This window comes from Sus scrofa, chromosome 16, assembly GCF_000003025.6.
Source record: "Sus scrofa isolate TJ Tabasco breed Duroc chromosome 16, Sscrofa11.1, whole genome shotgun sequence".
Lineage (NCBI taxonomy): Eukaryota > Metazoa > Chordata > Mammalia > Artiodactyla > Suidae > Sus > Sus scrofa.
In genome coordinates, this window is record NC_010458.4 from 79,356,103 (window position 1) to 79,378,982 (window position 22,880).

Genomic DNA, 22,880 nt, shown 5'->3' on the forward strand with positions numbered 1-22,880 from the left:
AGGCACATATTTTCCAGGCGGTTGGGGCATCTGATCATTCCGCTACCGCGTGTCCTGACGTTGTGACCGTTTTTGTCCCATCGCTTACGTTTCTGTCACATTTTTGTAAAACCGTTTTTGGGGTGATTCGCTGCACCTAGAGATGCTACAGCTTTTTCTACTAACTTCTTTTTGACGGACTTTTGGTTTCTGCGAGATTCCATCTTTCAGAAGCTTGGAGGCTGAGTCAGGTGGCCCTGGCTAGTACGGAGCCCCTCCTTGCCCGCCTTCCCTGCTTCTCTTCCCAGCCCCCCTCTCCCCCCCGCCCCGAGTGACCCAGTGGGGCCGAGGGAGGCTCCTGGAGCCCACAGAGATGGCCTAGGGTCCCCAGTGGGCAGGGGTCCCGCCGCAGGGCCCTGATGATTTCTGTCTACTCGGTTATATCCTTTGAGCAGGAGCCGCCCCCTTCCCCGCTAACCCGGGCTGGGCTCCCTTCCGCTGGAGGCGCTTCCCAAGCCCTGGGCAGGGAGGGAGATCAGATCTCAGCCCCGGGCGGGCAGGCCCACTCTCGGAGTGAGAGGCACAGGGAGGGCAGCGGGAGTATGGCTGCGGGCCGGCGGGGGCGGTGCGGGCATCCGGAGGTGGGGAGAGAGCGGCCTGAGGCCGGCTGGGGCGGTGGGGGTGTGGGCAGCGCAGGAACCGAAAGTCAGCCGCCGGGGGGAGGGGCGCTTCGGCGCGTCGGGGGCGCGGGCCGCCCGGGCGCAGGCCGGGGAGGGGGCCCGAACGCAAGGCTCCTGGCGCCGCCCGGCCCGCCGCGCGCAAACTTTTCCTGGGCCCGCGGGGAGGCAGGTGCGGTCACGTGGGCGGGGCGGCCGCGCGGACCCCGCCCCTGCGCCCTAGTCCGGCCGCGTCGGCGGGAGCGGGCGGAGCTGAGCCGGGCGCGCGGCGCGGAGCGGGGCGCGGAGTGGCCGGAGCGCCGGGTGCGCCATGCCCACCAACTTCACCGTGGTGCCCGTGGAGGCGCGGGCGGACGGCGGCCAGGATGAGGCGGCCGAGCAGACCGAGGCGCCGGGCCCCCCCGAGGGCGCCGAGCCCGACTGCTCCAACCCGGGTGAGCGCGGGCGCACCTGCCCGCGGGACAAAGGCGGAGGCCGGGCTGCGCGGGCTGGCGGGGGTGGCCGGGGGCCGGAGGGGAGGGGACGGTGGCCCGGGAGGAAGGGACGGCCCTGAAGGGAGCGAGGGGGAGGCCCGGGAGAAGGGAGCGGCCCCGGCGGCGGGGAGGGAAGGGCGACCCGGGAGAGGCCCGGAAGAGGGGGACCCGGCCCGGCACGCCGCCCGAAGGAGGGGTGTGGGGCCGCAGCCCGCCCCTGCCCCCCCCCCCCGCGCCTTTCCCCGGGCCCCCGCCGGCTCCCCTCCTCACTAGTCCCCGCCACTTTGCCTGCTCCTGCAGTTCCCCTTTCTCCGCTCCCCACTCCCGCCCGCAGAGCCCCCCGCCAAGCTTAGTGGTTGAGGGCGCAGGGCGAAGCAAGGCTTCGGGGGGCTGTGGGCGCCCAGGGCCTTTGCGGGCCCGGGAAGCACCTTTACCCCACTCGGGGTGGGGCACCGGGGAGGCAGGGCGGTGCGGGACGCCCTGGGTAGCTATGGAGACGGAGGAGGGGCTCGCTCTCCCGGGAGTTCTCAGGCCCTGCGGGTGCCCCCAGGCTGGTTGGCCGGCTGGGGCCGCGGAGCCGACCCCGGGTGAGGCTTCCGGGGCTGGAGGCCGCGCCCGCTTCCTCCCCGGCCACCTCTGCCCTGCTCTGCTCCTGCGCGCTGGGGCAAAGGGCCGCCGGTCAGAAGGCCGGGCCAAGCTTGGTGGGGACATCAGCAGGAAGAAAGGGCAGTAGGTCCTGGCGGGCGGGAGGGGCCCCCACCGGGCAGAGCGGTGCCCCAACTGAGGGTCCTGCATGCCCACGTTGCTTCTGGAATCAGGACGTCTTTGGCACTTTCACTTTCTCTTGGGGGGGGGGGCATCCCCAGGCCTGCTGCTGGACATCTGGGCTCCAGCCCCCTGCTTCTCAGCAGTGGATGGCTGGGTCACCCTGAGTGAGCTCAGCACCCCTCTAGAAATTGGGGGTCACTGCCGCATTTGGGAGGAGGCGTCCTGCTCCTAGCAGGGGAGAGGGCGAGGTCAGTGCCGGCAGCGCTGCCCGGGCCTCAGACCCTTCATGGCCCACTGTCCAGGGGCGTCCGGCACCCCGGGCACCGCTAGGAGCCCCTGAGGAGGAGGCGCCGGCCGGCCGGGCCAGGGCGGGTCCTGCCCCCGCCCTTGGGTGCCATTCTCTGCATGTGGCCGTGCAGCACGGAGGCCGAGACGAGGCAGGACTTGAGGGCAGAGGTCAGAAGCCCAGCCTTTCTCCGGGGCGCTCTGGCGGGCTTTTGGGGTGAGCTTTATCCCACCGGCCCCCGGTGGCCATCGTGTCCCCAGAGGACCCTTGGCACCTTCCTGAGTGTGTGGCTCCTGGCCTGGTGGCCCCTCCCCGGCGGCCTCTGCAGATGCAAGTGTGGCTGGTTTTCGGGCTGAGGCACCTTATCTTTGCTTTCAGGGCCCTCTAGCTGGCCCCAGGGCTGCTCAGGGGTACCCCCCCCGAGCCCCCCGCCCCCCCCCCCCACTCTGAGGCCTCGCTTTCTCAGCCCTGCTGCCACCGGGGATTCCCGCTATGGCTTGTCTAGAGTCCGTTTGGCCGCCGTCTCGGAGGCGGGAGCACAGTGGATGTAGATAATCCCACACGCTTCTCAACAGACCCCACAGGGCTGGGCTCTGTTTGCGACACTTCTGAGCCGGCGCAGAGCTTGTGCCTGGGCCTTGGGTCTCTGTGTTCTACTTAGATGGCACTGGGGGGCCCGTGGGGGACCTGGGCAGGCCCCTTTGGGGTCACAGACAGGCGCCTGTTGCCTTTCAGGGCTGCTTGGCTGGGCTCCGAGTTTTAACGCAAGTCCTCAGGTCATAGTGGTGCCCAGGGAGGCCCTGAGATGGGCCCTGTGTCACCAGCGTGATGAGGGGCACTGAGCCTGGGAAGCAACCTCATGCTCTGCTCATTGAGGGGACAGTCCTGCAGGAGCCGGAAGAGCCGCCCGGAACCCCCTCAGAAGGCCCTTGTGCAGGGTCCTTGCCTGTGGTCCAGCCTGTGGCCAGGCCAGCTCACGACAGGGTCACTGAAGTTTCTTCCTGACTCTGAGGCTGGCCCTCGAGCCCCTGGGAGCCCCCATCCGCTGGTGGTGAAGCAGGTGTGAGGAGACCCTTCCTGGGTGGCTGTTGTGGAAGTAGGAGGCAGGGGCCGGGACTGTTTTCTTACAGAGCCTGTGCCAAGGGTGTGCCGAGGGTGGGTGGGCGCTGAGGCGGGGGCCGTGCTCCCTTCACAGGCCCGTCTGGCCTGAGCTGAGCTTGGGGAGAACCTGTGACACCTGCCAGGCCGTCCTGGGCTGCCCTGTGCCCCAGGCTGGCCTGCCCGGGAGCCCTGTTGTCAGCATGTGAAGCCTGGGCCTCCATCAGTCCCTTGGCTCAGCGATGGTCAGTCCCACGCATTGACCTTGAACTGCCCCTGCTGATTTGACCTTGGCGCTGCCTGCCAAGCAGCGCAGCTGGTGCGAGGGCGGTGGCTTGTGGGTGGGGCCACGGGAGGTCCGAGTGTCTGGAAGATGCTGTGTTTGCCCCGAGGGTCACTGTCCCCACGTCCCCGCCCCCACCCCCACCGGCAGCGCCCTCAGCTCTGCTTGCGTTTCCTCTGCCCTCCCGCTCTTCCTCTTTTGGCTCCTTTTCCAAGGTTTTGTGCTGTGCTGCTCAGGGGGTCTCTTCGTGCTGTCTCTCCCCCCACCCTGCTGACCCAGGCAGCCCTGGGAGTGTGACCTTTGTCCTGCTTGGGCTCAGGGGTCGCAGGGTGCACGCTCGGCGCTGCTTTGTGTGGCCCCTGCCCTCGAGGGGCTGCCGCTGGGGCAGCCGAACTCAGGGCCGCATGGCCCGAGACTCAGCTCGCAGGCTCTGTCCTGCTGGGCGAGGGCTCAGCGCTGCCCCGGCACCGGTTCCAGGAAGCAGGGGCCGCGTCCCGCGGGCGGGGGGTTGTCTGAGCAGGAAGGGCAGGCGCCGGCTGTCCCGTGGGGCTGACCCGGTCAGCGTCCGGCACCGCCTCTGTGGGAATCTCTGTAGGCGGTCGAGGCGCCGATGTCGTCCAGGGAGAGCGCGTGAGGCTGGAGGGGGGCGGGGGAGGGGCTCCTGGGTGCCGGGTTCCACCTCAAAAGGCAGAGGGCAGCCGGCAGTCGGTAGGCACAGGGAGCAGGGCGCTGCCTGCTGGGCTCCCGGGCCATCCTGGTCCTTTTCTCAGAAGCAAAGGGGAGGGTTCTGAATCCTGGCTGTCCTGTGGGCACGCCTGTGTGTGCGTGCGTGTGTGCGCGTGCATGTGCGTGTGTATGTGTGCAGGCGTGTGTGTGCGTGCGCGCAGGTGTGTGCAGGGGAGTGTGTGTGTGTGTGCAGGTGGGCGTGTGCAGGGGAGTGTGGGTGTGCCTGCGGTGGCAGGCAGAGCAGCCTGGTGGTCACCAGTGTTGGGTCACGGGTGCTGAGGCGTCGGGGTGTCTGTTCTTTCCTCGCAGCTGCCCAGGAGACCCTTCTGGTCGAAGGGCTGAGGCGCCCGTCCCCTGGCGGGCTCGAGGGCTGTGCAGGGACCTGGGCCCTGATCTGCGGTCCATCCCCCGCTCTCGCGCCCTGTGCCTGGTGCGGGGAGCCCGCTGCCCTGAGGTCCAGCCGTGCCGTCCTCCCCCCGACCTCTTTGCTGTGTGGGTGTCTGAGCTGTGGCTGCCAGGAGTGTGGGTGTAAGGGTGGTTTCCGAGGTTCCAACTCTGACAGAGCCCCTGCTCGTGGGGCCACCTCTGGTGACATGGGCACTGGGGCCCGTGGCTGTCCCTCTGTTGTGTGCTGCGCCTGGCCGCACAAGTGGCCCAGCGGCAGTCATGCACACGTTGCACCCTGGAACTCAGCTCGCCCGGTGCAGCCCCGAGGACGCAGGAGTGGTGGCGGGGCCCTGTGCCGGGACCTGGCCCGAGGCAGAGGCCCCTCGGCCATGGGTCACGCTCTGAAGCCACGGGGCCTCGAGCTGGCCCAGGGGGATTGCAGGGATGGCAGCTTGGAGCTGCTGGGGCGGGGCTGCAGCTGTGGGCGAGTGTGGTGTGTGATTGGGGTGTGTGGTGTGTGTCTGACTGGGGCGGGCGTCTGCTGTGTAGGGGTGTGTGTCTGTGTGCTGTGTTTGTGGTGTCTGTGTGGCCTGGACGTGTGAGTGGTGGGGGTCTGTGGCGGGTGTGTGATGTGTGGTCTGTGTGCGCCTGGTGCGTGGCCCCGGGAGGCCCCTGGCAGTGGAGCCTGTGTGCCCGGTGGGGCGTTCGCTGTTGGGGGGCGGGGGGCAGAGGCGGGCGGGGCTTGGACGTGGGATGCGGGGCCAGGGGTGCTTGGTCATGTCAGGCGCCTCTCTGCCCAGCACCCCTGGGGGGCGGGAGCAGTGGAAGTCCCTCTGTCCCCGGCCTTGGGGGCCACTCTCTGGTGGTGCCCGTGTGCCACTGCACCGGGGAGCTGCTTCTTGCCCCGGGACCTGGGAGGGACCGGGAGCCACCCGGCTCCGTCTTCCTTCCTCAGCGCGTGAGGCTTGGCGGGATCGCAGGGCGTTTCCATCCAGTCGTTGACCCCGAACGTCCTGCGCTTGGAGCCGGGCAGCCAGCTTCCCCTGCGCCCTTGGGGGTGTCGGGTGGAGGTCGTGGGGCCTCTGGAGAGGGGGTGCCTCTGGAAAGGGGAGAGAGAGTGGGTGCCTTGTGTGGCCCTGGAGCTGGGTCTTCATTCGATGCAGCTCAGGGTGTCACAGACCCTGCAGGGGACAGAGGCGTCTGCCAGGTTGGATCCTGCGGGCGAGGAGCTGGTCGCCTCCCTGCCCCTGGAGAACCTGGCTGTGGGGTGGCTTCTGCCAGGAGACCCGTGGCCACGGTCCTGAGCTGCGAGCAGGCCCTGGCGCCTGACCTGGTGGCTCCCCCTGTGCTGGGGGATGGGTAACCTCGGGCTGGGGACACCGTCTCAGGGCCACTGTCCTTGGGCCGCTGCAGACCGCCTCCCTCACGGCCGAGCGGCTGTGACGCGGGAGTGGGACCGAGGTCTGGTTCGGGGAGGAAGAGGAGAGATGGCCGGCCGCGTGGAGAGGACACGCAGGGAAGGGGGGCGGGGGGCAGAAGCCGACGTCCAGCATTAAGGATTGACTGCTGTCCTCGCAGCCAGGTGCTTTGGGGGGTCCCTCCTGGTCACTGCAGCCACGGCCACAGCGGGGAGTGGGCCTCTGCAAGCATCTCTGGGAACCTGAGGCCGGCGGGGGGCTCAAGCAGGAAGACCCCCTCCACTTGGGTGCGAGGCTGAGCCTGGGGTGTCTCTCCAGGGGTTTAGCGGGGCCTGAAGCTGCCTGGGGCCGTCCGGGCCTCTTTCCAGGGCTCACAGGGGCAGCGCCGCGCAGCAGGGAGAGCAGAGCCCGAAGGGTTAATACCTTTCTTTTGTGGGACGGGGCCCTCCCTGCTCAGGGCAGCCTCTGGTGTCTGGTCCGCGCAGATAAGCCTCCTGCAGCTTCGGCAGCAGCGGCCGAGACCCAGCGGCTCGGCTCCCCCACCATGGAGCCTCCGGCCGGGAGCCCAGGTGAGCTGCCCTGGGCAGGTGCGCGCTGGGGGTGGGGGGTGCGAGCTGGTGCTGCCGGGGTCCTGTCCTGTTGGGCGTCTGTGTGGGGCCCCGCCCGCACCTCTGGCCAGGGTTGGAGGCCACGTTCTGGGTCCTGGGCCGGTTTCTGTTCTTGGGTCGCGTGGCTTCTTTCTGAGCGCCCGGCTGGGAGGAGGTGGCAGGGCCCTTCCTGAGCTCCGCGTGGCCTGGGGCGGGGCCTCTGACCGCGGGAGAGGCGGTTACCCGGTGGGCCGGGCGGCCCTGGGGGATCTGTCAGGTGTTGGGAGGAGAGCCGATGCTCCCAGGCCCGCGGGCGCCTCCAGTAGCCAAAGTGGCCGCCGCCTTCTGCAGCCGAGCCCGTCGGGGTGGCCTTGCACGGGGTCAGCACGCGGCTGTGGCCTGGCGGCGTCCTCAGGGTGGGGGCTCCCTGTGTGCCCACGCCAGCAGTGCCCCTCAGGGTGGCGTGAGGCCCGAGGCCCACCCTGGCCATCACAGGGCTCTTGGGCCTGTATTCCCTTCTGGAGCCTGCAGGTCACAGTGGCTGCAGGTCAGGCCTGATTCTCAGGGAAGCTCTCAGACGCCCCTGGGGAGGGATCGTGTGGAGCCGAAATCAGAGGAGATGGTGCAGGCGGCTCTTGGGTTTCCTGCTCTGTAGACGAAGGGTCTAGACTGCAGCCAGATGGAGCCTGGTCGGTAACGGGAGCCGGCGTGGAGGCCGGGGAGGGCAGCCGCCTGCCTTTGCCCTCAGCAGGGCCGCCTCACCGTCCAGAACCCTCCCCCAGCTCAGATCGCCAGTGCCGGTCCCTGAGGCGGGGGAGGCCGGAGCAGCTGTGTCACCGAGGGTCGGGGAGCTGGGCCCCTGAGTCCAGCAGAGGCAGATCTCCCGGGAGGGGCAGGTCCCACCTGGGAGGGTGGGCCGTTCAGATGCAAAGCCCCCAGATCGCACTGCTCTTGGGAAGCTCTGAGCCGTGCTCCCCGCTGACCCTGTGTGACTGAGCCTGCACACTCATGTGAGTGTGCGGGTGTGAACAGGGTGCCTGCACGCCTGCGGTGGCCTGTGTCTGTGTGTCACGTGGATGCACCCACACGTCTGGCTGGTTTCAGCACTGGCACTTCTGGCAGCTGGGCCTCCCTGCTCTCGACCCTGGAGTGTTAGATTTTAGGAGAACGTGCTGGAGCTGGTGTCTTTGCCCGGATGGTGGGGCTGAGGGCCTTGGTGGGGAGCTGTGGAAGCCGAGGAGGCGGCCGTGGCTGGCCTTGGTCCTGGCCGAAGGGCAGCTGCGTCCCTCCAGCGTCCAAAGCCATGCTCAACCTCTGAGCCCCCTGGGCCCTCGGTATTTCCCGGGAGAGCCTCGACGCCAGGCCGTGGGGCAGGGTGGGAGGTCGTGGTGGGAGGTCACGCTGGACGGTGGGGACGCAGCTGGAGTCACGCTGGAGCGTGGGGACGCTGCGGGGCCAGGTGCCCTTTATCCTGAGGCTGCGTTCGGCTCGTACCGCTTGTCCAGAGTCGAGCTGCTGGGCACCGGGTGCTTCTGAGGCTTTGGAAGTGAGGGCCCTGTCTCCTCAGGAAAGCCTGGCAGAGGTGCTGTGCCTGGGCCCTGCTGGCCCGTCCAGGCAGAGCGTCCACCCCAGGCCTGGGCTCCGGGGTGTGGGTGCGTCACCCCTGCACCTGGGGGCCCAGGCCAGGCCGTCGTGGCCTTTGGCCGTGAGCAGGGCCGCTTTGCTCGAGGTGGGGACCCGGGCAGAAGGGCGGGTGTGAGGAAAGGGGAGCCAGCGTGGCAGCCGGCGCGCTGACCCCGCAGGCCGCGTCTGGGGGCGGACGGAGAGGGTCCTCGCGTGCTCGCCTGCGGGCAGGTGCTTCTGTCGCTGGCCAGCGGGCGGGAAGGCGCCAGCCCTCGGAGGACCCGCGGGGGAGACGCCGCCGGCGGGGCTGCGGGCAGTTCTCAGCGTTTCTCTTTCCCACAGAACGGGTTTCTGTTTCAGCCAGAAACCTGCTGTTACAGCGGGACCCCGCCGCGTCTCGACATTTGGGGATCTCGGGCGCGAATACAGAGCTTTTGTCTCGGCCCTGCCTCTCCGGGCGGCGCCGGCCTAGCCTGCCAGCCGCTGGGTTGCCGGTCTGGCCACCTCCTGCCTGCAGAGCCGGAGGCCACGCGGCAAGGGTCAGAGGTCATGGGTCATGGTCCCGGGACCTGAAAACGCTTCTCCGCGAGCCCAGGTGCTGGCGTCGGGCCGGCGGACCCCCCGCGAGGAGGCCCTGTGGCCCCGGGTGGCGCAGACGGGTCGCCGCCCCTGCTGGCCTCGCTGCAGGCCCTGCGTGACCCGAACTGGGTGGCAGGGAGGGGCCTCGGCCACTGAGCCTCGGAGGCCAGGCTCTGCCCCTCCCCCCGAAGCCCTGGGCCCCCCAGGCCCGGCTGCAGGAGGGCGGCTGCAGGAGGGCGGGAGGAGGAGAGCGCAGCCCGCTCAGGGGAGGGGGTGCTCGGGGGAGGGGCATTCGGGGGAGGGGGCGTTCGGGGGAGGGGGTGCTGGGGGGGTTGCTGGGGGGTGGCGGGTGGAGATGGGCCCGTGGAGGCCGTGCCGGCAGAGGGAGAGACGGAGGGGGCCGCGCCCTCGGCAGGAAGGGCCCCTCTGTGGCCGGCCTCTCCCCGCAGCAGGCTCAGCTCTTTTGGCTGGAGGGTGATGGGGACGCTCACTCTCCTCCAGGGACGGGAGTCCAGGGCGCCTGCGGCTTCCCGTCCCCAGGGCGCCGGGTCCTGCACTATCTCTGGTCACTACCTCGCATTTATGGATGTCGGGGTTACATCTGCATTTGGCGCAGCCAGAAGCCAGGCATCAAACCTGATGCGGAGGAAACGGGGTGAGGGTGGGAGAGCAGAGGCTGCCCTGGGGGAGGTGGGTGGCTGCGGTGCCCTGAGCTGCATCGGGCCGCACCTGGACGGGGTGGGGCGTCGCTTGGCTGCGTGCGGGCTTCTCAGAACGGCTGTGGTGAACGGCAAGGCACGGCCCGGTCCACGGCTCAGGGCTGCCTTCACAGGGAGGAGGGGCGCTGGTCAGCGCCGAGCACCTGCCCACCGGCCCCGGTGGGCCCTGAGCCTTGGGCTCTCAGCAGCAGGCACCAGCTGTCCTGCTCAAAGTTTCCGGAGGGCTTGGCGGCGGTGGTCTTGGTGGGCCCGGCCTAGGCTCTGGGTCCCGGGCCTGGTCAGGCCTTGCTGACCTGTCGCCATTGGTCATTCTGGGAGCACTGGCTTGCCAGCCACCCCCGTCCAGGGCCATGACCTCTGGGACAGGTTGGCCTGGGTGTCGTGCCTTCATCTGGCGACGGGGGTTTTCCTTTGAGCCTTGGGGAAGACCAGCAGCTGGGCGGACCCCAAGCCTGGTCGGGCCACACTGAGGTGTAGACCGTGGCACGGGCTTCCTGGGGCTTAGGGCCAGCGGGAGGGACGGGGGAGGGGCTGTGACAGTGTCGCCGGCCTTGCTGGTCTTTGCAGCCTGCGCCATTGGGGTGCGGCAGGGCCTGCAGTGGGACATGTCTGATGTCCTTGGACCAGACGCTGTGCGGCTGCTCCAGGAGGACCCCGGAGGGAGCGTGGACTCTGCCCACCGCACGAGTCTGCTGGTCCCAGGAAACCAGGAAAGCAAAACGTGATCGTCGGAAGCCCCAGCCAGACGTGGGGCTGGTGCTCGGCGCGCATGGTTTTTCTGGGTGTTTGAATTCTGACGGCCGTTTCTGTGCTGGAGGGGCGACTGTCACGGGCTCTGGGGTCCCCGGAGGCAGCACCGGGCACGCGGGCATGGGCACAGCCTGTGTTTCCCCATCTGGTTCCCCGAGTCCCCCCGGTTCCCTCCTGGTCCCCTCGATCCCGGGCACCTCGATCCCAGGCCCTGAGAGACCCCTAACTGTTGCTGTTCCATGCAGTTCATCGGCTGAAGGGTCCTTGTTTTAAGGACAAATTAGCCCTTTTCCTGGGTGATGAGAGGCGCGGGTCACGTGGGGAGGTGGGGACTCTGAGGGGACCTCCTGGCCTGGCCGCGTTTCTCCCCCGACCCCCACCCACCCGCCTCCCGGAGCCGAGGCTTGTGGTTCTCGCAGGGTGGACGCTGGGGGCCCGGCTGGCAGGAGCTGCAGCCTTGGACCCCCCGAGGCCGTGATTCCTGTGTGATGCAGCCCGTGGTAGCATCTGTGTCATCAGATGTACAGGTTTAAAGCCACGTCTGAATGTGAGGCGACTGCCGGTTTTCAGAGCTGGACGTGGGGTGAGGCAGGACCAGGCCGATGGTGTAGGCTTCATCTCGTGACCTCCAGGCTGTTGCTGTGATTAAACATTCGAGACTGAGCCTGGCCCGTCCATCAGACCGGGTGACCGCGGCCGGGTTGTCCGCCGGGAGTACGCCTGCCTGGAGACCGTAGGCGTGGGTCCTGCCCTCCTCACGCAGCCTGGCAGCCACCGCCGCGCAATGTAGGCTTCTGGTGACCTTGGGGCTGTGTGCCCCGTGGGGACACTGCAGGCCACCCGCCCAGGAGGACGCAGCGGGGCTGGTGAGGCCGGGCTGCCCTCTGGCACCTGTGTCCCCAGCATTTCGTCATGTCAGGCTTGTCCTGGGTCCTTGTCATCATGAACAAGCAGAGTGACGAGGGGGGCGCAGGCCCAGGCACGTGGCCCCCTGAAACCCGGGGTCTCAGCCCGAGGAGGACCCCTCCTGGCAGGTGCTCTCACCCAGGTGGGGCGGGAGAGGGTCTCCCCAGACGCCGGGGCCTGCGGAGCCCCACGCGTGGGTCAGGCCCTGGGTGGTGCTTGGGCCCAGGTTTCCTTTGTGCGGACTGACTGTAGCCTGTCCCTCCCTCGAGAAACAAACGCAGAGTCGAGTGTCCTGCGGAGGTGGGAGCAGCGGGGAGTCTGAGGACACTTCCAGGTACCGGTTCCTGGGCTTTCCGGTTTGGGGCGGGTGGGCCCTCGGGTGGAAGCAGCTGAATTCTGATGGAGAGCCTCCACGTGGCCGAGTCGAGGAGGAGGAGGCTGCTGTCAGGCTCCTGCCCGCTGCTCCCTAACCCGTCCGTGCCCCAGATGCCCGTCTCCCTTCCGCCACGTCCCCAGGCCTGTAGGGAGCGCCCCTGGGGCTGACGGACTGGACGCGTGTCAGGAAATGAAGGGACGTGTGTTCTTTTGAAGGGATGCACCATGGTTTACGGCTCTGCGAACGGGACTCGCCGTTGGCCATGAGCTGCGTGCGGCCGGTGGAGGGACTGGGGGGCTGCCAGGGGTGTTCATCTTGCTTGTTTTGTGTGTCTTCTCCATTTTCCGCACCTGTCGCGTGTGCTGCTCTGGTTACGGCAGCAAAGTGGAGCCCGAGGCCACCGTCTGCCGCTCAGCCCGGCCGCCCTGCCCAGGCGTGCTGCGCGCACGTGACCTGGCCACGTCCACGCCTTGTGTGGCGTCCGCGTCATTGTTTCTGGTTTCTCGGACCCCAGGGTGGTCCTGGGACCTAGCGGCCACCTGGCCTGAGTCAGTCTGTCTGGTGGGCCTTCTGGGTCCCTCAGCGAGCGCTCGCCTGGGGGCTCCTCGTCTGTTCCGTTCCTTCCCAGTCCTCTGTTCCAGGCGTTCCCTCTGTCTTAGGGGAAGGGCGGGCCAGCTGGGCTCCTATTTGAGGCTGAGCTCCCGCTTTCCCGGCCACCCCGCCCTGGGAGCGTCAGATCAGCGTAGGAGGTTGTTTCTAGGTCCGGTGCCCGCCCCCTGAGAGCCCCCCCAGGGCCAGGCTGTGCAGAGCCAGGTGGGGGCAGAGGGCACCCGGGGAAGCTGGGGCCCGAGCTGAGCCAGGCCCTGCCCACACTGGCCGCCTCTTCCCAGCGGAGAAACACGAGTCCCAGGTGCCGAGTCCCCGGAGCCTCCCGTGACTGTCCAAGGTCAGGCGGGGGGCGGGGGGGGGGACCTGACACCCGCCCCCCTACCCCGGGCAGCCGGGGCAGGGCCTGCACTTCCTGAGTCTGGTCTCGAGGGGTCCTCCGTTTGCTGCAGAGACGCGGACTAAGGGACTACTCGCTTCCAGGAGGGATCCGCCCGGGTGGGGAGGCCCAGGAAGGAGGTGTGGCTGAAGACCCGGCTGTGCCAGACTCCCAGGGTGGTTTATTGTTTCCTTGGAGCTAGTTGGGTTTGTAAACCTTGTCTTGACCTAACTCTTGACTCGGGAAAACCTGCAAGAGCATCCCTGCCCGGGTGAGGCTCCCACCACCCCCCAGGCTGGGATCGGGGCGAAGGGCCGGCCGGGTGACGCCCTCGAGGCCGTGTCTCCTGAGACAAGCTCGCCACCAAATCAGGGTCTTCACTGAAGGGCTTACCCGGATTTCATCTTCACTTTCTGGAAAGAATCGGGCTCGCTCCGCGTCCCGTCCTCCCTCTTTCCGGAACTTTCCAGAGCTGCCTGACACTCTTGGCCTCAGTCTTCTGAGCAGCCGAGGCTGTAGGTCACCCCCCCACCAGGTTCGCTTCCATCTTCCTCGTGGTGGCACTTGGGGGCCGTGACCTCATGTTCACCTTGACCCCGCGTTTAATGGGTGGACTGGCACCGCCCCTGCCCCCGTCAGGCCATGTAGGTGGCCTGTAGGCTGTGGGCGCGGCCCCGGGCACTGCCTGCCCCAAGCAGCTACCCTGTGGTGGCTGCTGGGGCTCAGCCGCGAGGGGCTCGGTCTGCAAGAGGGCGGGTCTGCCTGCCGTGTGGCTTCCTGCGTGGGCCGTGGGGACCCGGGGAGGCCCGGGAGGCTTGGTGGGGAAGGGGGAGTTGAGCGGGGTCTGCGGGTTGTCGGACCAGAGAGCTGAGGGTGTGCGTGGCAATGCCCTGGACCCAGCGTCTCCGTGTGAGGGGCCAGGGACGTGAGCTGGCGCCTCCGCGGGCACGGGCTGGGGTGTTCCCTCCGTGTGCGTCTGGGCTCTGGTTTCCTCTTGGGGATCCTGTCTGGAAGTGGGGCCGTGGTGGGTCACCCGCCGGGGCTGCGTGGGCAGGGGGTCCCCGCTCAGTTCACACTGGCCGCTGGGGTCTGGGCGCTGTTCCCCACTGTCCTCACTCCTGCCAGGGGCCAGGTCCCTCCCACGCGGGAGGCCTGTGTGGTGCTGACTTGCAGTGGGCCCCGCTCCTGAGCACGCCCCGTGTCCTTGCTGGTGGCCTCTGGGACGGCGTTGTCGCCGATCCACTGGGACGGGCAGGGCTGCGCATTAGAGCCACGTGGCTGGGGTGTTTCTCTCCGCTTTGAATCCAGAGCCTATGCCCGACCCGCATTTGAGGATCTGGCCGGAGCTCCCAGGTGGCACTGGGGCTGATCTGCTCCCCTGTGGCCTGGCCACACTGAGCTGGGGACGGGCTGGTCAGGCCCTCCCAATAGAAACAGCCACGGAGACGGCAGGGCTGCGATGCCAGCCACGCGCCTACGTCTGGCTCCAGGATCCTCCCTGGGAGCTTTGCTCCCAACGGTTGGGGGTCCCTGTGAGGCGGCTGTGATAAACCGGGACTGGGGGCTAGGACCCTAAGCTGCTGGGGGACGAGCCTCCGCATCCCCCGTGCAGGTGCCTGTCCCTCCATGGACAGCCGTGGGCCGCTCGGGCACTGCCGACTGGGGACGGTGTCCTGGGAGTGTCAGCAAGGCTGTCGGGCGTGGGTCCCAGAAGGGCAGGGCGGGACTTGGTCCCTGGACGGTCAACGCCTTGGCGCTCTTCACCTGGGCACCGGGAGGCGGAGCCGCCCGCCCCCAGCCCCAGGTCGCCTCCTTTCGTGACCATGCCCTCCCCCACAGGAGATGGTGGCCCCAGGGAGGACAGCCCGTTCATCGGCGGCGCGGAGGCGGACGGAGGGAGCGTGTTGGAAGGAAGAAGCATGGCTCTCTTTGAGGTACCCGCACGCTCTCCTCCAGAGCAGCAGGCCGCACGTCGAGCTCTCTCTCGTGTGGACAAGAGCAGAGGCCCCAGCCCCAAGACCCCACCTCTAACAGTGAACCGAGGCTCCCGGCATGGCCTTGGGGAGCCCCTTGGAGGGGCTGGATCCAGGCCATCGGGAGAGCCCTGTCCCCCCCGCCCCGCTGGTGGCCCCACTCGGTGTGGCCTGGAGCCCCAAGCCTGGGCCCCTGGCCTGCCCAGCCCGTGTCTGGGGCCTCCTGCCCGCTTCGGGTCTGGGGGTCTCAGGGCAGGCAGAGCTGGGCCCTGGCTCATCTGCTCGGTTTGGGGGCATCTCAGCCAGAGGTGGGTAACTGGCTCGGCGTCCTGGCCCCAAACAGGAGGAAATGGACAGCAACCCCATGGTGTCCTCGCTGCTCAACAAGCTGGCCAATTACACCAACCTGAGCCAGGGCGTCGTGGAGCACGAGGAGGACGAGGACAGCCGGAGGCGGGAAGTCAAGGTGCGTGCCCCTCCCCCAGCGCCCCCCCCAAGGGCCTCCCCTCCCCCGACCCTCCCCCAGGACCCTGGGTGCGGCCTCCTCTCCCCCACCCTGTTTCTCAGTCCTGGGGCTGTGACCCTGCTACCTCTTCCCGGAAGCTGTTTCTTAGGGGGTTGTTTATTTCTGGGGGTCCGCCCTCAGCTGCCCCCAGCTGCTGTGAGGGTTCTGTGCAGAGACCTTGGGGCGGTTCTGGAAGAGCCACCCAGGTGCCCAGGAGAAGCTGTGGGGTGAGGGCTCGCAGGGCAGGGCGGCGCCCCGAGACTCAAGAACCTGCTCAGGACCCATCTCAGGGGAAATGAGACACGTCTTTCTCTCTGTCTTTCTGGCTCCCTCCCCCGAAACCGTGGCCAAAAAGTTGGCCTTCTCTCAGCAGTAGATTCTCTGTCTCTGCGCCGGGGGCTTAGTTCAGGGTGGAGGCTTTTTTCGGTTTCAAGGGGTGACTTTTTCCCGTGTTTTCTGCCGTCGGTAGAGCACAGCCTCCGGGGTCCTGTGTTCTTGGGGGCGGCTTGTGACCTGGGGCGCCCGAGGGCAGGAGGAGGGCGGTGCGGCCTGAGCCCCTGGCCCCGACTCCAGATGGCTGGATGGGACATCTGGGTGGCCCCCCAGCGCGGGAGCTGAGGCCAGGTGGGGGGTCTTGTTGCCCTCTGGCTGCCAGCCCTCTCGCTCCCTGCTGTGTCCGCCCGCCCATCCGGCCAGCCCTGGGGCCGAGGTGCCAGGAGCCCAGCGCCGCCCTCACGCTGAGGTCTAGCCTGACCCCGGTCCTGCGGCCGCAGGAGGTCAGGTCCCAGGCACACCCTCCGTCTTTCCTTCCTCCTGCCGTGAAGCCAGCAGGTTTAGTGCTCGCCTCCTGCCCCCCGAGGGTGACTGTTTGGGGAAGAGGTTGTCCCGGAAGGGGAGTAACCGACCCTGGTCCCCCGGGGGCCTGTGCAGGCCGCTTCCCCGGGCACGGGCGGCCCTTCAGCAGCGGCGTGTCTGTCCCTGCCTTTTCTCCCCCATGGGACCTTCCCTGGGTTCTGCTCTGGCGCGAGGACGCCGCCCTGCGGGGAGGTCACAGCTGCCGTGGTTGCGGGTCAGTCGCTCACGGGTGGGTTTCTGGGGTTTCAGACTCTTGCCTGGCACTAGGTCTCGGGGGCTGCAGGCCTTCTGTGCAGAATGTCGGGCCCTCCGCCTGTCAGCACTTGTGCCCCGGGGTCACGGGCCCTTTTTCAGCTCTCCTCGCAGCCCGCTCCGAAGTGAGGCCCGGACCTGCTGGAATCTGTTCTGAGGCTGACCTGGGTCCAGCCTGCTGACCTGTGGTGTGGACCAATGGGGACTCCTGGCACAGACCCGCAGGGCAGGCGGCCCCCTGGCCTCGGTCCCCTGGGGACTGGAGCAGGTTCCCTGGGCACACGCAGATGGGGCTCCCATTGGGGGGGTGCCTGGCTCCCTGGGCCCCACTTAGGACCTACCCTGGACCCGGGGCGGGGGGCAGAGCAGGAACTGCGCTCCTCGTCCCTCAAGTGGGGCACAGAGATGGGGCCTGGTCCTCCCAAGGCACCTTCTCTGGGGTCTGGGTGCCTCCAGCATCCTGGGCCTTGGAACCTGTCGGGTTGACCCTTCAAAGCTGTGTTTTATGAGAGGCTGGGGCCCCTTCGCGGCTTTTCAGAGTCGTCTCAGCTGCTGGACAGAGTCTGGCCATGGACCAGCTGGGTCTAGGCGGGTGGGGGTGGGGTCCCTACTCAGACCGGGGGCATGGCACCTGGTGGCTCAGGTCGCAGAGGCGGGGAAGAAGGAGCAGGCACAGCTGCCGCCTTGGGTTTGCATTTTCTGTTTTATTTATTTTTTCTATTTAGGGCTGCACCTGTGCCATGTGGAAGTTCTCAGGCTCTGGGTTGAATTGGAGCCACAGCTGCTGGCCTACACCGCAGCCACAGCAACGTGGGATCCAGGGTGAGGCCTGGGATCGAGCCTGTGTTTTCATGGATACTAGTCGGGTTTGTTTGTGCTGCACCACAGTGGAAACTCCCGGGCTTGCCTCTTTTTCATACAAATAAAAGCCCCTGAGACCTCCTCCCCCACCTCTGTGTGCAGGGTCCAGACCCATGACCACAAAACACTGAGGTATCCTGCGGGTGGGGGGCCTGGGGCAGGCGCCCAGCATGGGAAGCCGCTGCTGGGGGCGTCCGCCCGAGGCTTCTGACCGCCTCCACTCGCTGGGCCCGGGGTCTCCGCTCCATCACCTGCCCTGAGCCAGCACACAGTGCCGGCATTCCTGTGTGTCCACTTTCTGAGAAGCCCACTTGCTCCCTCGGGGGTCTGCCTCCCCCCCAGCAGGACCCCCGTCTCAGCCAGCCTGTGCCCATTCCCGGCAGGTCTTCCCAGCTCTCATTCCCGTTATACACCTCAGGTTAAGCCATGTCCCCCCCATTCAACGTCCTGTTCTTGTAGCCAGAATGCCCCAGAGTGGACCACCTGATGGGGTCACCCTGGCCGTCGGGCAGGACAGGTGTGCCCCAGCCTCGTTCCCGAGGCTTCCCCGGGCCGCTTTGCTCCGCCATGGACTGTCCAGCTTTACCGGAGCCTCCGGCGCCCCTGCTCTGTTGCCCTGGCGGGGCGAGCCCTCTGCCGGGCCGCGGCTGCCAGGCCGGGGCCTTTGGGAGGCGGCACTCACAGGTGCGCGTCCTCCAGACTCTCGCTGGTCCCCGGTCACTTCCTCCAAGTGAGTCAGTTCACGGCGGGCTTCTGTCTGGACCAGGCGTCCCGCACCCTCCGTGGCTGTGGGGCAGGGGGGCCGGTCCCTGCCTCCCCTCGCGTCAGGGTTCCTGAGGGTGCAGGCTGCAGCCGTGTGGCACAGGCCCTGGCTGGCTTGCTCCCCCTCCGTCCCGGGGTCCCCCCTCCTGCTGTGGGCCTGGCGGGGGAGGGCCGAGCCCTGCGCTCCCCGGGCTCCGTGCTCTTGGGCGGCCCGGGGGCTGTTCTGGTTCCCTCCGGCCCCGGTCTCGCCTTAGCTGTTTTCCGCGTAACGGAAGCTCGTGGTGCTCGCTGGCCTGCCCTGGTCGTCCTGCCCCACGACCCCCTGTTCAGGGTCTGGGCCCCACGTGTGCGCTTGGCTCCAGGGAGGGGCTGCTCACAGCCTCGGCCCCGCCGCGCTCTCTCCTAGAACCCCCGCATGGGCACCTTCATCGGCGTCTACCTGCCCTGCCTGCAGAACATCCTGGGCGTGATCCTCTTCCTGCGCCTGACGTGGATCGTGGGGGCGGCCGGCGTCCTGGAGTCCTTCCTCATCGTGTCCATGTGCTGCACCTGCGTGAGTGGGCGCCGCGTCCTCACCCGGGCCTGCTCTGGGCCCCGGGTCCTGCTCTGAGCCCCAGGGTCCTGCTCTGAGCCCCGGGGTCCCTGCTCTGAGCCCCAGGGTCCTGCTCTGAGCCCCGGGGTCCCTGCTCTGAGCCCCAGGGTCCTGCTCTGAGCCCCGGGGTCCCTGCTCTGACCTCAGGTCCTGCTCTGAGCCCCAGGTCCCTGCTCTGAGCCCCAGGTCCTGCTCTGAGCCCCGGGTCCCTGCTCTGGGCCCCGGGGTCCCTGCTCTGAACCTCGGGCCCCTGCTCTGAGCCCCGGGGTCCCTGCTCTGAGTCCCGGCCCCCTGCTCTGAGCCCCGGACAGCCTGCCGCTGGTGCTGCTGTGGGCGTGGGACATGGCTTTGTGGGTGTTAGGCTGGGCCCAGCGGTCACCAGGTACCTTGCCCATGGGCTGGGTGAGTCTCATGGGGCTGCATCGGCAGCACGGGGGTGAGTGCCCTGGGGCTGTCAGCGCTCACAGCTGGCCTGGTCTGCACTAGACAAGGTCCCCTGCCCACTGGGGAGCATCTGGGTGTTTTCAGGGATTCCAGTTGAAGGGAGAGGCCGCTCACCGGGGCTGCGTTCAGCCGCTGGCCTCGGTGTCCCGCCTGCCTGGGAAGTAGCTTTGGAGTAGTCCCTCCCTGAGAAGGACAAAGAGCAGAGCACAGCCAGGCCTCGCGGAGCTGGGCCTGCGCCCCCAAGAACTGGTCAGGGGGCCCTTGGGCCTCACGCGTCCTGGGGCGGTTTCTTCCGCTCCTCACTTGAGGCGGGGGAGTGTGTGTGGCCGCGTTCCCACGTGGGTGGCAGGCGCCCTGGAGAGGCTCCAGCAGCCCTTGCTCCCAGGGGGCAGGGGTGGGCACTGGACCGGGCCCTGAGCCGGCTGGTCGAGGTGGCTCTCGGGAGCTTGGCCTTGGCATTTGCAGTGCCCGGCGCCCGGCTGCCTGGTGCCCAGCAGCGCTGTGCTCCAGAGCCGGGGGTCAGCCGGTGGCGCTGCCCGGGCCCGGGGCTGCCTTTCTCCTCTGAGACGCTGCCCTCCCTCTGCAGACCATGCTGACCGCCATCTCCATGAGCGCCATCGCCACCAACGGCGTGGTCCCAGGTACGGGCGTCGGGGACGGGGAGTGACCGCGTGGCCTCTGCGGCATTTTGAGGCCTTCGCGCCAGGCGCCACGTCGGGAGGGGGTGGCCGGCCCTGGGGGCTTTTCCACGACCAGGGTCCTGCTGCCCTGCGGCCTGTCCCTGGAGCCTGCATGCTCGGGACTCACCGTGAAACTGGGGTTCTTTTTTTTGTGTCTTTTTAGGGCCGCACCTGCGGCATATGGAGGTTCCCAGGCTAGGGGTCAAATCGGAGCTGTAGTCTCTGGGCTACACCACAGCCACAGCAACTCGGGATCTGAGCTGTGTCTGTGACCTACACCACAGCTCATGGCAACGCTAGATCCTGAACCCACTGAGCGAGGCCAGGGATCAAACCCCCAACCTCATGGGTACTAGTCGGATTCGTTTCTGCTGAGTCATGATGGGAACTCCCACTGTTCTCTTTCAAGCTGAGTCGTTTCCAGGACCAAGGCTCCAGGGTGGACTTCTTGCCTCGGGTGCTGACCGAGGGGGTGGGGGCGGGGGCAGCCCTGACGTGGGGGTGCCTGCCGTGGCTGTGGAGTGGTGTGGTGACCGTCCCATCACTGGGGTGGGCAGTGCTGCGGGTCAGTGGCCTCGGGAGCAGAGATGCCACCAGGTGACCTGAGGACTTCTGCTCCCCGACGATTGCACAGCCCAGCTTGTCTGCGCCGCATGCTTGGGTGGCCACCCCTCCCCCAGAACTTGCCTGGAGGCAGCGGGGTGGCAGGCAGGGCCCTCGGCAGAGCAGGGAGGCCGCCCTAAGGGGTGGGCGGCCGTCTGAGGCTGGGAGGTGGCGCCCACACCCACGTCTTGAGAAGGGGGTGCGCCCCACGGGCGTGGGGAGATGGCCTTCGAGTTGGCTTTCAGGAGGCCTGCACCCTGACACACGCCCCAGGTGGCCGGTGTCACGCAGGGTCCCTGGTCGGAGTCGGAGGGCGCCTAGCTGACCAGCAGGTGCCTGGGGTCGGGCCCTTAGGTGTGAGACAGGAGTGGTGACTGAGCGGCCCTGGGTTTCCTAAACCCTTTGGGCAGAACGAGAGGGCACCCCGGAGTCGGGTGCGGTGTCCACGGCAGACCTCGTACGGTCGAGGCCCTCGGTCCGGCCTCCTGCTTGTGGCTGCTTCCAAATCTGCCTCCAGCGAGGCGAGGGGCTGAGCTCTGCAGGTAGGGGTGCTGGGGGGTGGGGGGCAGGCTCATTGCCTGCATGTCCCCCTCCCTGCCAGGCTCCCCGTTTGGAGGCCCAGCCCAGGTGTCTTGGGGAGCCTGCCTGCGTGGTCATTGGCGCGTCGTAACCCGCTGCTCCTTGCTTTGCGTTTTTTGCAGCTGGCGGCTCCTATTACATGATATCGCGGTCCCTGGGGCCCGAGTTCGGAGGGGCTGTGGGTCTCTGCTTCTACCTGGGCACCACCTTTGCGGGGTCCATGTACATTCTGGGGACCATTGAGATTTTTTTGGTAAGTGCTTTGTTTGGGCCGGCTTCCCTCCCCTTGTCCAGCTGTAGCCACCGTCAGCAGAGGGACCCCCGGAAAGGGCACCGCGAGTCCCTGCGTCCCCTCCCTGAGGCACATTCGACCCCGCGGTGTCCCCTTGGGCTCCCAGGGGTGGTGTGTCCGATTGCTTGGCATGGGGCTGAGGCTGGACCGCTTGGCAGGGACCCGCCGTCCCTCTTAGCTGCTTTTCGGGGTGACCCCAGGCACTTGCCAGGGCAGCCTGAGCTGTTTGAGGGTTCAGGATGGTGGGGACGGAGCCCCTCGGCCAGGACTCTGTCCCTCCCGAGTTCGCTGTGCAGCGACTGGGTGCTCGGCAGGTGACGTTGGGGCCTTCTGAGTCGGGCTCGAGTGGCGTGGATGGCTGTGGAACCGCGAGGCCAGTGGGCCTGAGCTCAGGGGCACGGCCCTGCCACGCGGACCTTGGGGTCCCCGAACCGGAAACTGAAGTGGTTTGTTTTTTTGTTTTGTTTTGTTTTGTCTTTTTGCCTTTTCTAGGGCCGCTCCTGTGGCATACGGAGGTTCCCAGGCTAGGGGTCCTTTCGGAGCTGTAGCTGCCAGCCTATGCCACAGCCACAGCAACTCGGGGTCTGAGCCGTGTCTACTGCGACCTACACCACGGCTCACGGCAATGCCGGATCCTTAACCCACTGAGCAAGGGCAGGGATCAAATCCCCAACCTCGTGGTTCCTAAGTCGGATTCGTTAACCACTGAGCCACAACGGGAACTCCTGTTTTTGATGTGTTTTAAGGTGGAAGTGCCCCCGGTGTGCCAGGCCCCTCAGAGGTGCTGTCCCTCGGGGAGCCACCTGGCCTCATCCTAGCGCTGTCAGCTGTCCCTTGCCCACGCGGGCCGCTGCTGGGCCTTCCAGGCGGGACACCGCTGCCTTTTCTTTGTCGGGGAGGCAGGTCCTTGCGTTCTGATCTGCTTCCCCCGGGGTCCCGAGTTTCCCCTCAGAAGCGAGCCCTGTCCCTCGCCCTCGATGCCCCGAGGGTCCGTCCTGAGTGCGTCTGGGCTGAGGGGGGCGGGGGGGCTCGAGGAGAAGGGGGAGCCCCGCGCTGAGCCCTCAGGGCCGCTGGGGGCGCGCGTGGGTGGGTGGCGGCCCCTCCTGAGCTCACTTCGCCCCGCAGACCTACATCTCGCCCAGCGCGGCCATCGTCCAGGCCGAGGCCGCGGGTGGCGAGGCCGCGGCCATGCTGCACAACATGCGCGTGTACGGGACGGGCACGCTGCTGCTCATGGCCCTGGTGGTCTTCGTGGGCGTCAAGTACGTCAACAAGCTGGCGCTGGTCTTCCTGGCCTGCGTCGTCCTGTCCATCCTCGCCATCTACGCCGGCGTCGTCAAGACGGCCTTCCACCCGCCCGACGTCCCGTGAGTCCCCAGCCGGGTGCCGGCTCTGCTCCCTCGTCTCGCCTGTGCCTCGGGTTTCACCCCCGACCGCGTGGCTTGGGCCGGCCCCGAGTCTCCTGTCTGGCCGGGTCCAGGGAGCGCCGGGCGCGGTGCTCTCGTGGCCGCACCGTCTGCCCGGACCTGTCCACTGGCCGACCTCGGCAGCGGCTGCGCTACCCTCACAGAAGCCCCGAGTGGGGTCTTTCCTTTCCCTTTGGGTGAGGACCCCCAAGGGGGCTGGTCTGGCAGCCTGGGTGGGGCCTTGGCGCCGAGCCCTCTCCCAGCTCCCACGCTTTGCGCGCCACGTCGGGGGGCCGCGGGTTCACTCCTGCGCCCGCCACGCCCGGCTCAGCGCTGCCGAAGCGCAGAGAGACCCGCCCCTCGCAACTCAGACAAGTGTCCCCGTTGCCCTGAGTGGAGGGGGTCCGAGCTCCTTGCGTGGGACCCCCAGCCTCTACCAGCTCCCCGAGAACGGTG

At 67.9% G+C, this 22,880-nt stretch overlaps 1 protein-coding gene across 6 annotated transcripts in view; it reads left to right on the forward strand.

The window, feature by feature from the left end:
• Positions 766-22,880, forward strand: part of SLC12A7 (solute carrier family 12 member 7) — a 39,785-nt gene continuing 17,670 nt past the window's right edge. The window contains exons 1-8 of one of the 6 annotated variants that reach the window (XM_021077133.1): positions 796-1,090; positions 14,460-14,554; positions 14,937-15,059; positions 18,235-18,381; positions 19,451-19,505; positions 20,849-20,979; positions 21,333-21,464; positions 22,144-22,385. In XM_021077133.1, the coding sequence (XP_020932792.1) occupies positions 967-1,090; positions 14,460-14,554; positions 14,937-15,059; positions 18,235-18,381; positions 19,451-19,505; positions 20,849-20,979; positions 21,333-21,464; positions 22,144-22,385 (1,049 nt within the window). In that variant the 5' untranslated portion in view covers positions 796-966. Of the gene's footprint in view, positions 1,091-2,287; positions 2,400-6,624; positions 6,665-14,459; positions 14,555-14,936; positions 15,060-18,234; positions 18,382-19,450; positions 19,506-20,848; positions 20,980-21,332; positions 21,465-22,143; positions 22,386-22,880 lie in introns of those variants that run through there. The other 5 variants (XM_021077134.1, XM_021077135.1, XM_021077136.1 and 2 more) reach the window with 5 other exon arrangements.